Source organism: Chiloscyllium punctatum, chromosome 22, assembly GCF_047496795.1.
Source record: "Chiloscyllium punctatum isolate Juve2018m chromosome 22, sChiPun1.3, whole genome shotgun sequence".
NCBI classification, from domain to species: domain Eukaryota; kingdom Metazoa; phylum Chordata; class Chondrichthyes; order Orectolobiformes; family Hemiscylliidae; genus Chiloscyllium; species Chiloscyllium punctatum.
The window spans coordinates 71,267,131-71,280,864 of record NC_092760.1 but is presented as its reverse complement, the minus strand read 5'-3'; the positions used below and the strand labels follow the sequence as shown (position 1 = coordinate 71,280,864).

Below are 13,734 nucleotides of genomic sequence, written 5' to 3'. Positions count from 1 at the left end.
GTGAACCAGGTAGACTTTGACAACAATGGTTACATAGTCACTGTTAGACTCACTTTTTCTTTAAGATTTTCATTGAAATTCAATTTCACCATCTGGATTCAAACCAATGTTCCCAGGTCAGGAATTCCTGATGAAGGGTTTATGTCTGAAATGTCAATTCTCCTCCTCCTCAGATGCTGCCTGACCTGCTGTGCTTTTCCAGTACCACACTCTTGACTCTGATCTCCAGCAACTGTAGTCCTCACTTCCTGTCTGGATTACTAATCTAATGACATTACCATTGCATCCCATAGTGTGTAACTGACACAGGGTTCATCTAGAAACCATGTCCAAATTAGATAATCAAAGAGCAGCAAAAATTGGAATGCTGGGGAAGAACTTATCTAATATGATATTACAATGCAGAATCTGTAATATTGAATGTGATTTCGATATTCCTCGGAATTCCCGGCAGTGTCTGATGAACTAAAATTATCTTGGTAAGTAAGCATGAACAAGGGTGTTTTCAGATTAAAAGCAAAAGAGATAACTAAATTAGACAAGTAACATGATATGTCCAAGCTTAAAAATACAGTATCATTCTTTGGAATATCAAATGAGACCAAAGTATTGAAATGTTACATATCCTCTAATGTATCTCAATAATCTGTCATCTCACATCCTAGATACTTGTTTCCTCACACCTATAATTACTGACATAGATTCTATGAGTCTTGAGTGATTATAAATATATGATCTACATGCTACATTCTAGAAAATAAAAATGATCCATTCCTCCACAGGAAAAGACAAAATTGGTGTTCAGGAAAATGAGGCAACTGATGGAAAACATGTCAACAACATACCAATTGATGAAGCAGCACAATTAAATTCTGAAGAAGAATCATCATGATTCAAAACATTAGCTCTGTTTCTCTCTTCACCAATGGTCCCAAGCCTCCAGCATTCTCTGTGTTGCTTTCAGATTTCCAACATTTGCAGTATTTTACTTTTCATACTAAACCAACAATGTGCTTCCACTCTGGTTTGTTAGTGTCTCCTCAAGCATTTTAAGACTGTTTAGCATTTGTTTGGGTCTGTTAAGGTCTGTGAGGTTCTGTTCGGACCAAGTGGGGTCTTTTTGAAGTCAGATTCTGAATTAGTGGTGCTGGAAGAGCACAGCAGTTCAGGCAGCATCTGAGAAGCAGTAACATCGACATTTCGGGCAAAAGCCCTTCATCAGGAATGACGTTTTGAAGTCATCGGACCAATCCAAATAGACCAAGTGGAGTCTACTTGGATTGGTCTGAGACAGCTCAGGTCTATAAGTATTTGTTAGGGGGCTCTGTGAATTCCACTATGGATCTTTTGGGGTATGTTAGTGTTTGTTTGAGGATGTTAAGTCTACCAAACCCTGTTAGGGTCTTACAGGTCTGCTTGTGTTTGTTAGGACCTTCCAGCATTTATAAGGAGTTCTTAGGTTCTGGCAGTGTTGCACAGGTCTGTCAAACTTGGGAATAACAAGGTTCTTGAAGTTACAATTGACTTGGGAAAGTGTGCTAATTATTGAGCACCACTTCTCCCAGACTCCCCTTAAAGTTAATGATTTAATCAAAGCATGCAAAAGTTCACAATTTACTTGTCTAAAGGAATCAAGTTTATGCAAAACCCTGGCCAGGTTCCTGTGCTGATCAAGAGCTACTTGAAATAACACCACAGAGGCTGGTATCCTGTCACTAAGTCACCCTTTGTTTACACATACATAGTACTTGACACTAGTCCAGCTCCTTAAGAACTATTTCTCAAAGTGAGCAGAACCCCTGACACTCTTGATTATATTGTTAGCTAGAGTTCTCTGATTTGACTAGATTAACAGCCCCAATCAGGGAACTCATATACTATGAAGTCCACCTGGCTGACCTCGTGACAATCACTAGTCCATTATTTATTTATCTAAACTCAAAAACAGTTGTGAACTAGCAATATATGTGTCTACCGGTTAAACTCTATCCTCCTTCTAAAACCTCTGTATAAATATGCAGGTAGAAAAATATAAAAAATAGCATTTCTTTTATGGATAAAGGAATAAAAGATGGGGATATGGTCCACAGAGATTGTTGAGAAGTTCCCTTTGGGTTGCTCAGACTTTCTGTTCTTCAATCCCTTTTCTTCAGGTTCGTGGGATGCATATGACGATTGGCACACTAACCACAAAATCTCTTAATTATTGGTTAAAAGCAACAACCTTCAGCAACTGGTGGGGAAAATAGCTGTACTTTTACAGGATTCAGGTATTGTTACTACACAGAGAGAAAGGAAGGGAGAGATAGAGGCACTCAACGTATGCTTCAATCCCTGTATCATTAACACCCACAAGCTGTTCAGCTATCCAGGAACCAGTCAGGGATGCTGATGACCTTTGGCATCCATAACTGGTCCTAATTGCATAAACTAATCAGCTATTTGTTACCAGATAAATCTCACTCAGTACACAACTTCTGATACTGTGCTGTTTGCAAATATTTCCCCCTCTCTGACTGCTTGAATAAAGCTACAATGTTAACATCATACACAATTAATTTCAGGAACTTGTTTTTAAGAGTGCAGCAATTCCTTCCACAGTTTCTGGCTTCAAAATTGTCCTTTTTCAGTTCTAGTTTAAAATCAAGATCAGAGAAATTAAATTGATATGGACGTTACACAAGGTTTGGAAGGTAAAGAAGATGACATCGATCAAGCAGAGGGGATTGTACTGGCAATGAACTTCAGCCCAGTCATAAATATATTATGATATGGAGGTGCCAGTGTTAGACTGGGGTTGGCCAAATTAAAAATCACACAAAACCAGGTTATAACCCAATAGGTTTATTTGGAAGTAGTAGCTTTCAGTGCATTGTTCCACTGTCATGTAGGTGATATGGCAGGTTCACAGTGCACAGAATTTATAGTAAAATATAAAAATATCATGCAACTTATGCTAAGTTTTGAACAAACCTAGATTGGCGTTAAGTCTTTCATCACTTATGATTGATCAAGAGATCTGCATATTAATTGATTTGGAAATGGTTTGCGTGTTGATTGTTTGGCCACGTTGTGTAGAGAGGTCTGTATCAATTTGGTGCAATGATGTTGAGGTGCTTGTGTTGGACTGGAATAGACATGATTAAAAGTCACACAACACCACATTACTATAGTCCAGGTGATTTCCTGAAGCCTTCACATGACAAAGGGGCAGCGCTTCGCAAGCTTGTGATTGCAAATGAACTTGTTGGACTATCACGTGGGACCGAATCTGTGTGAAGGAAACTGCACGATGATTGGTTGAGTCGTGCGAAGTATGCTGATTAGCCATGGAGGATGCTGTATGCTGATTGGTTGGGTACAAAGCAGCATGTCGATTGGTTAGAGTGGGTGCTGGGGGTGGAGTCATGCTTGTTTTCCCTGTTGTCGTCACTTCCTGTCGGTGGTGGCTCCGATGTTGGGGCTTGTTGCTGCGGGCGAGTGACGGAGCCGGCTTCAGGTCGCGGCGGTTGCCGCCTGCTCCTCGTCGCGATCACCATGAAGGTGAGAGGAAGCGGGGAGCAGCGTGTGTTCGCACTCTCACAGGCTCGCAGCGGGCTTGGGGGGGGCTTTTGCGACCCCGGTCTCCTCCTCTCCCACCCTCGGACCCTTCCAAGGGACCCCGCGGTCCCCTCACTGCCATCTCCCCTCCGCCGCGGTGGAGGCTGAGTCTGTGGGTAGGCCCGGATCCCTCCGTCCATGAGCCCCCCGACCATAGGCAGGACGATCCCAATCATATCCGGGCTTCGAAAAGAACGGAATTGCTGGAAGTTTCTCTGCACTTGCTGCGCACTCGACCAGCACATTCTGTCTTTTATGTCTTGACTGTAACGTTAAATGGTCATGTCATAAAAATAATTAGCGTGCCTTTGATTTGGGCTTAGGACGGAGAGAATCTTTGCCTTTGTGAACTAAATCCAGTGTCGTAAGAGTTGAACGGATTTCATTGCAGTAAGATAGAAGTTTGTAAACTTGGCCAGAATGCATGTGAACCTCCTCCTTAGGTATCATTGGGTTTTCTCCAAAAGCAGAGTTAGATTTAAGTAATCAAATATAACAGACAGCTGATATCTTTAATGTTCGTTGCTTTCTATTTAAAAAGTCTTGTTGGTTCTGAAATTTCATCTCTTTAAAAAGTTGAAATGATATAATTTCATTCATTGCTGTATAACTCTATATTACCTGTGTTTAAAATTCAGTAGAGCATAATTTTGATATCTTTATGGCTTTAAGGAGGTTTAATATAATTGATGAAATACTGAGTCATCAGGAAATTCATTTGTACATTGATGGACTGTTGGCTTGAACAAGGAATGCTTCTATGTGCGGAGCACCATATAGTTACTAGCTTTCTCCTGTGGACACTGTCCCTATATGCAAAAAAATATTGACAGCTGTTCACAAGGCTGACTATGTTCTTTTCAGAAAAAAGATCTCAGCTGTATGTATGGTTACAGCAACAGAAGTAAAGGACAAGATGCACATTGAAGATAATGTGGGGTTGCTGTGGTTTACATATTCAGAAGTCAATTCTGATATCTGTGGGGAGTTTTGTGCTTTATTGTCTATCCTAGTTCTCAACAAGCATGGTTATGTTATCATCTGATGATTACTGACCTACTTTGGTTTTGTTTCATGAATGTTTCAAGTTCAAAATTCTCATCCTTCATGTTTTTCCTGACCTTTCCATTCCTGATCTTGGTAAGTTTATTATGAAAACTTTGCACCCAGAAGTTGGCACTACTGGTACATCCAGACACCCTACACTGCCACCTTTGAGTGAATTATCTTGAATTTGTATTCCCTTGTAATTCTCTCAAACTTTTCCACTGTCCCTTAAATAGTATTTCCTCAACCAGGCTTTCATCGTCACTTGTCCTAATGTTCTGTCATTTGCTTTTTATTTGGCATTTTGAAAATTCTGCTACTTAATGTACCTTTTGGATTACTTAACAGATTTGTGGTATAAATTTTAAGGTGGTAAATTTGCTTGACTGAGATGAAAGGTCTTGTTTTAATCTTTGTTAGTCGGAATCTTGTTTATATTATTAGAATCCAGTTAACATTTAAAAAAAAAGAAATTCCACATCCTAATAGTGTAATCAGTGGAAATGTGCCACAACATTGCATGTTTCCCACGGAGCATAAATATCATTGTTCGTTTTATCTCTTTTTAATATAGTCTTAATGGCACAATCTTAAGTTATTTATTACTGTGTGGACCACCCAAATATGTTAATTGAATACCTCTCACTTCCAGCCATTCTCATAAGTAAAACTTGGATATACAATCTCATTTGTGGATATCTCAGCAACATTTTTCTATTGCCACAACACTAGGGATGTCTACAGATCTTCTTGCATGAGCTGGAAGATAAGATTTTTCAGTTCTTATTCCCTTGTAAAATCCAAACTGGGATTGAGCCCTGTCTGCCTTCCACTTGATGAAAGAGTAATCATTTTCTCTGCTTAAGCTACAGTCCTACCTGATGTTTACTTGAGCTATTTCTTGATCTAAATTGCAATGAGACCAATTTGGTTAACCTAACAGTCTAGCTGTGGCTAGGTTGTCAGCTATTTTTCACAGACAGGGTAACCAAAAGAATAAAAAGTTGCAATGATAAGTAAAGTTAATGAATGGTAAGTCTGTATTTGATAAACGTGGGCAGGCTTGTCTTTTGACTATGCCAGCCAACCAATCAAAATGGAGATGGTCCACACGGAAGTGCACCACCATGGAGCATGGGCAAGTCATCTTTCAGTAGGAGATCTCTCCCTGAAAGGATGGTAACACGCTGCAATGATGGCTTAACTTCTGAGAGTCATCTCCTCAGTCAGAGACAATGAAATTGATACAGGAAATGGAAATCTATGGCATGAAGCAAAAAGATGCACCATGCTCTTTACACACTGGGGACAATGAATGCCAAACGACTAGCCTGTCTTTTTCTTTAGTTGAAATTGCAGAGATGCTCCAGGATTTTGTAGTGCAGCGTGAAAACATGGCTGCATTAACAACATGGTAGATATCATACTTGTTCAGCGATGGTACACTAAGCAGAGAGATTTTCCTGAATGCTTTTTACTGTACAAGGTTGGGTAATTGTAAGGTGTGAATAAATTGGAAAAAGAGATTTCATAATTTTTACTGCTTTACCGTTTTAATTTGGGATTTCTTTTGACTGCATATTTGTTGACAGATCAGTTTGCATCAGTGCCCCCTCCACTATCTTGAAGCTCCAATTTGTAAGGATTCTCTGTGCTTCAACTGTTCCATGTCACAACTTGTTGGGGATACTGTGCTGAAAATCCCCATTCCTTGAGTTGACAAAATGTGTAAATTTGATTAACCTCTATCTGTTCAGTTCAGGCTAAAAGAAAATGCACCCCAGGTTTTTCATAAGAATTACTATTTATTGTAATTAAACTGTTTGCAGTCAGTGGGGAAAAGAGGACTCAGGTGAATTGCTAAACCTTACTTGAACTAAATTCCTAAACTTATCTGGAATAGCAGAAGGGCAGGATTTCTAATTTATTTAACTTAAACTTTACCCCTTTTAAAACTACCATAAGTAAATGCACACAAACAGAGCAGAGGTTATAAAATAGTCAGGAATATAATTCTTTATCTCCACTTACAAAATTTCAAAAGCCAGGTGAATTGTTACCGCAGTCATTTACCTCTCTTCAAGGATGTCTCTGTGCTATGTTATAAAAATGCTCATTTGTTTAGATTGCTGGTTCTTTGGCTGAACTGAGAGGTCAGTCATTTCCTGTGGGCTTTCGTGTTCTTCCTTTCAGTTACTCAAATTTTCCCTTGCTCTTTTAAAGAGTTGCAGTCGACAAATTGGAGAACAATAGAACATGGATGTTGATGTTGCAAACTTCTGTGATGTGTGTTTTCTGTTTTCCTTTTCCCTCCACTGGCTCTCTCATTAGACTAGTTTCAATTAAAAAATGTTGATACTATGCTGAGATCTTATGCCCATCACAGCTCATGTATTGAGAAGCCTATGAAAACAGTTTTAGGGAAATTTTCCCAGAAACGTAGGTGTTGCTGAATTGTCTGGATGGCTCCCTCACTGGTCCAATGAGACATGTATATGCAAATTACAGTATGCTTCAGTAATATCTTGTTGAAGCTGCACACTTCATCTAAGACAGTTTGATTGCTGAAAGCAGATTTTTTTCTGAATATTACTCCACAGACCAGGCAAAGATGGAGCATATACCAGTGAGTACGAACACATTTGCTCTCCTCTCCTATATTTTTGTGTCTGCTCCCTTACAGGTTATACAGCAAAGTTAATGTATTTTGTCTAGTTTCACTGCAAAAAAAGTAAACCGGTACATAACCTGAAGGCCTGTTTGAAGGTATCCCAGAGCATGTGATGTGTCATGAAGATACGTCCCACTTCCAGTCATTGTGTCATTTCATTTGATCAGGTATTTCTTAAGAGCTTTAGATTTTGTATGATATAATTTAGTTTCTTTGTTCGGAAGGAAGAGGGATTTTAAAATTGTTCAGGTTTTACTGATTGTTCTAAAATTCTCAAATCAAAAATCCCTATACTGTCTTTAGTGCAAGAATTCAAGGTGTTATATCTCCACTAAAAGGCCCATGGATTGGTCATCAATCCTTGAAGCTTCTCGACATGCGCTTGTATGATGACCCAACTCCTGACATTTGGTCCAGCCTTTTCACATGACCCATTCTTTCAATTGAAATGAACCGCGACTTGTTTGTGTTGTATTCACAATGGATGCATAAAGAGTTTAAAATTGCTTTTTCTCCAATTGCTGGGATTGTTTTTCTTTCCTGATGGAATTCCAGTTCCAATCTCGGTTTTTTTTAAACATTAATCTGTTTCATGGTCTTCAGTTTCCACTGCTAAATATTTGGCTGCATGTTTTACAATGACTGTTTTTCTGACTTCAGATGACATTCCACCCCCAGTTCTTCCAAGGGAAACAGCTTCAATTTTTAGCAAGTTATTCCTGTTTTATCAAGTGTACAAAGTAAATAAGAGCTTAAGAAATAGGGGAGGGAGTAGGAAGTTTGTCCCCTCCACCATCCAATAGTATTGAGATTGATCCGGCATTCCTCACATCCACTTTCCTGACTCTTCCCTGTGTCCCTACTTTCTCCTATTGAAAAAGAATCTGTACATCTCGGCTTAAACATAAAAATGTTTTCTGCAGTTTAATTTAAACTACCAAAAAGAGAAGATTTATTTCCTTGCACTCTGCTTCTATCATTTGCCAGTGGTGACAATTGCTTGGTCAAACCTACAAAATTTATCTTCAGGAGGGAGAGTGAATCTACTCCTTTCTCTTCACTCTTTTTGGTTATAACAATGGTTTTAAATGTTTTTTTGGCTTGCAGCTGTATCTCACTTCAGTTTAAAATGTAGTACCAGAAAAAGTTAGGGACCCAGTTACCAAGTTTTCTTGAGTGAAAGAAAGAAAGAAAGATATTATCTTATAACCTCGAGGAAAAACTAAAAGGTAATCTCAAATTAAGGTATGAAGTTTGAAAAGGATTTTGTCTCCTCTAGTTGGGAGAGGAAAAGTATTAACTTGAACCTGAAACTGTGGCTGTTCAGCTGATGCCTTTGATTCTCAACAGAATCAACATCTATGAAATCCTTGTTCTCTGTGACTGGATATTCTTTTCAATTTACTCTGACTGGAACTGGCTTCCAAGATGTTGAAAATATTGGAGAGTGTAAATCGTCTACTCATTGCTGTTACCAAGCCATGTTCCTGCCCCAAAACTTCCTGAAATTCTGTAGACTTGCATGGTCCTGTGTCTGCATCGTTATTTAAATTGAATATTCTGAAAATGACATTGATCCCATGTGAAAATTGTAAATCAAAAAAAGAAGAGCCAATGCTTGCTTTACATGTGAAAGGGTTTAAAAGTTTTTATTTATCTTGTGTTTGGTTCCAAGAGTTTGGCCCAAACTGGTTGAGAGCACAACAGCAAGTTGAAGTTAATGTTTGGTTTTTTTTAAAAGCAATTTATAATTTATGAAGGTCTTGCATTAAACTCAAATGATAGTTAACTATTTGTTGTCTGTCTTTTATCTCTATTGTGGCAATGGATTGAACCTGAGGCTATTTAAGCATTGGATGTGGTCACTGGATGGAATGGATACAAAACTTTCCACTAAGGCCAGGCTTATGAGGCCGCTGGCAAGCTGAGCTGACATCTCTCCAGGTGTATTCCAAGCAGTCATCACTAAAGGGGAAGGTGATGGCCTACTGGTATTATTTTCGATGGTGAGGAAATCTGTTGTCCTCACCTCATCTAGCTTTTTTGTGACTCTAGAACCACAACAATGCGGTTGACTGACTCTTAAAATCTGCTTTTGGGGAGACGGGACGCCAACTTGGGGAACGGATCAGGAATCTCTCTCTGGGATACATGCACCCAACAAGCCCACTACCCTACAGCTGGCCACTTCAACTCTTCTACACCCCCCCCACCCAGCCTCACTCCGCCAAGGACATGCAAGTCCTGGGCCGCCTCCACTGCCAAATTCAAGTCACCAGACGCCTGGAGGAGGAACACCTCATTTTTCTGTCTTGGGACCCTCCAATCAAACTGGTGAAATCGACATTGATCTAGTTTCTTCATCTCCTCCTCCCCCCCCCCCCCATACCCCAGATCCAACCCTCCAACTTGGCACTGCCCTTTTGAAATTGACTCTCCTGCTCCTCTGCTGCTTGAACTCTTGTGCTTTTTCAGCACCACATTTATTAACACAAAGTGCCAAGCAAGCCACTCAGTTATATCAATTCTGAAGCAACTCAACTGGGCCTGAGAAATTGTTGACCGTATTTAGCAGCAGAATTGTACTCGAGCACAATTTGCATTTTCATAGGCCGGCATAACACCCGCTCAACCATTACTATCAAACCAGGAGATCAGCCCTACATAAGTGGATGCAGGGAGCAGCACTATGCATGCTGAAAAATGGGGTGTCAATCTGCTGAAGCTACCAAGCGGCAAATGACAGGGCTAATGATTCTGTAGCCCAACATCCAGTTGCGATTCAGTGGAAGAGGAGGCTCAGCAAATATCCCCAACCTCAACGATGGAAGAGACAGATTGATGAGTGCAAAAGGTATGGCTGAAGCACTTGCAGTAATTTTCAGCTCGAAGTTTTGAGTAGATGATCCATCTTGGGCTCCTACAGTAGTTTCCTAGCATCAGACATTGCAGTCTTCAGCCAATTCTATTCACTCCACGTGATACCAAGAAATACTGGAGATGCAAAGGCTATGGCTCCTGACAATTCTGGCAATAATACTGAACACTTGGGCACCAAAACATGCTGCTCCCTAGCCAAGCTGTTCCAATGTTGTGTTAACGCCTGGTACATACCTGACAAGATGGGAAATGGCCCAGGAATATTGTGTACAGAAACAGCAGGACAAATTCAACCTAGTCAGTTAGAACCCTATCAGTCCATTCCCAATTGTCAGTAAAGTGATGGAAGGTGTCATCAACAGTGCTATCAAGCAGCACCTGCTTAGCAATAAATATGCTCAGTGACACCCAGTTTGGGTTCTGCCAGGGCCATGCTGCTCTTGACCTCATCATTGCCTTTTCTAAACAAACTAACTGAATGCCAGAGGTGAGGTGAGAGTGACAGCCATTGATGGCAAGGCAGCATGGGACTGTGTGGCATCAAGAAGCGCTTGCAAAACTGGAATCAGTGGGAATTGGGGCAACCTTTTTCTCTGCTTGGAGTCACATCTAAAATTAAATGAAGATGGTTGTGGTTATAGGAGGACAGTCATGTCAGCACCAGGATGTCTCTGTAGGAATTCTTCAGGGTCATGTCCTCGGTACAACAATTTTCATCTGCTTCATCAATGACCTTCCATCTTATCATAAAGTCAGAAGTGAGGATGTTTGCACAATAATTAGCTCCTCGTACTGCAACAAATCTGGACAGTTTCCAGGCTTGGACTGACGAGTGCCAAGTACCATTCACACAATGCCGGGCTGACTATTTCCAATAAGAAATGGTCTAATTACCATCCCATGACATTGCATGTTACCATCACTGAAACCCCACTATCAGAGGCAAGGAGTACTACAGAGTATCTATCTCACATGGTTCCCCATAACTTTGCCTTGTACATGATGGACAAGGTTAGGAATATGCCTGATGGCTATGGCTCCAACAGTAAGCTTGGCACTATGCAGAACAATACTTAAAGGATTGGCGGTACCACCAGAACTGTGTACTAATCTGCAAGATGCACTGCAGAAATTCCAAGATCCTCAGACAGCACTTTCCAAACCTTTCACCATCTCCATCAAGAAGGGCAAGTGTGGCAGACAGATAAAAATACTCTTAGAAGTTCATTACTAAGTCACACTCACCATCTTGACTTGGCAAGTTTCTTGTTGGGTTGAAATCCTGGAATTCCCTTTCTAAATGCATTGAGAGTTGACCTGCAACATGTAGACTGCAGAATTCAAGCAGACAGCTCATACCATAAGCAACTAGGGATGAGCAAGATATGCTGGCCAGCCAGGGATGCTGATGTCCTACGAATGCATGGAAGAGATGTTGCTGGATAACTGAGCAACAACACAGCTACAGTGATTCGAGCATCAGTGACTGGCTTGTGGTTTTTAACAGCTACAACTTTAATATAAAGGTATTGGTTGCTCACTAGAATGAGGCAAAAGCTGCTGTTTTCCATCTGGCAGCAAGTGCTTCAGGGTATACGGGTTTCATATCAATGGTGCTATTGTGATCTATTGCTGCGTAACTTAGGATTTGTGTCTTTAGAAAATAGACCTGAGTCAGCACAATGTTATCAAGGGGAGGTCATGCCTGACCAATTTGTCAGGATTCTTTTGAGGGGGTAATGAGCAATTTAGACAGAGGAGAGCCAGTGGATATGGTGTGTTTGGGTTGAGAGAAGGTGTTTGATAAGGTGCTACAGAGGAAGCTGCTAAAATAAGCGATGAGCCCATGGTGTTAGAGGTAAAGTTTTGGCATGGGTAGAGGATTGGCTGACTGACAGCCAATTAGGGATAAATGGGCTTATTTCAGAATGGGAGTTTGTGACTCCTGGAGTTCGTGGGTTTGGGATCACAACTATCTTTATACATTAACAATCTGGACAAAGGATCTCTGGGCCATTGCTCCAAAATTTACACATGGCCATCCACCTATCTTTGTGTCAAATAGTGTTGAGGAAATGGGGAGGCTGCAGAAGGCCTTGGACAAGCTGAGTGGGCAAAGGAGTGACAGATGGAATACAAAATGGGAATCTGTGAGGTTCTGCACTTCGATAGCAAGAATATAAGATTAGGCTATTTTCGAAATGGGGCAAGGATTTGGAAACCTGAAGCATGAAGGGATTTCGTAGTCCTTGTTTAGGATTCTGTTAAGGTTAACATTATGGGTTCTTAGCTGTTGGGAATGCAAAGGCAATGATGGCATTTGTTTTCAGACCAAGAGTACAAGAGCTAAGATATACTGCTGAGGCTGTACAAGGCTCTGGTCAGTCTGCATTTGGACTGTTGAGAGCAGTTTTGGACCCTGTAGTTAAACCAGGATATGTTGGTCTTGGAGGGGATCCAGAGGAGGTTTCCAATAATGATTCTGGAGATGAGGGACATGTCATATGAGGAGAGGTAGAGTAGCAGGATGAGGGAAGATTTGTTTGAAAGTTAAAGAATACTGAGACTGGGATGGAATGGATACGGAGAAGATGTTTCCACTAGTGGGAGAAACTAGGACCTGAGGGTACAGCTTCAGAGTAATGGGATGAATCTTTAAAACTGAGATGAGGAATTTCTTCAGCCAGAGGGTGGTAAATCTGTGGAACTCTTTGCCACAGAAGGCTGTGTAGGCCAAGATATTGAGTGGATTTACGGCAGATCCTTGATCAATAAGGAGATTGGGTGTTACGGTAAGAAGGTAGGAGAATGGGGATGAGATTGAAGGTGGAGGTGACTCTATGGGTCAAATAGCCTAATTCTGCTTGTATGTCTTTGATTCTTATGCTTAGCTGTTGCTGACAATATTTGCTTGGGTCACTTGATCACTGTACAAGTTTGTTCTTGATGTTAGTAACTTGCTGTAAAGTTAATTATTCTGTAAATGTTAACCATAACTTGTTCATACAGCTGAAAATAGCACATGTATGTTAAAAATTAACAAAGAAATTCAGTCTGATTTATGAAAAGTTCTGATGCTGAATCTTTAAAATTGACTCTCCCAATCTGACTGACTTTGCTGAGACTGGATGTTGTGAAATCTTGGCACTTTCTGCAGTGATTTGCCTGGGTGAACTTAGAATTCCCTACATCTTGTTTTCTATTTATAACTCATGGAAAGGATACAGTTTTAAAGACAAAATTAATGTGCTGTAACTGTCACCATGATCTGGCACCATGATCGTTGTGGTGTGCTGTCTTAAAATGTATGTAAAAAGTTCTAATGCCTGTTTTCAAATCTGGAAATGAACAGGTGTTGGGCTTTGACATTCAAGTTTACCTTTTCAAAGATGCATGTTAAATTTTGGGTTTTCCTTTCAGAAAATAGACCTGAGTCAGTACAGCATTGTCAAGGGGAGGTCATGCCTGACAAATTTGTCAGAATTTTTTTGAGGAGGTAATGGGCAGTTTAGACAGCATCCCTTGCCACTCCTTGT

General features: G+C 40.5%; 1 protein-coding gene across 2 annotated transcripts in view; it reads left to right on the top strand.

Annotated features, from left to right (window-relative positions):
• The first annotated feature begins 3,412 nt into the window (after window positions 1-3,412).
• The window catches only part of LOC140493773 (transmembrane protein 263-like), a 155,938-nt gene continuing 145,616 nt past the window's right edge, over window positions 3,413-13,734 (top strand). For both annotated transcript variants that reach the window (XM_072592636.1, XM_072592635.1), the window contains exon 1: window positions 3,413-3,543. In XM_072592636.1, coding sequence (XP_072448737.1) covers window positions 3,538-3,543 — 6 coding nt within the window. In that variant the 5' untranslated portion in view covers window positions 3,413-3,537. The remainder of the gene's footprint in view (window positions 3,544-13,734) is intronic.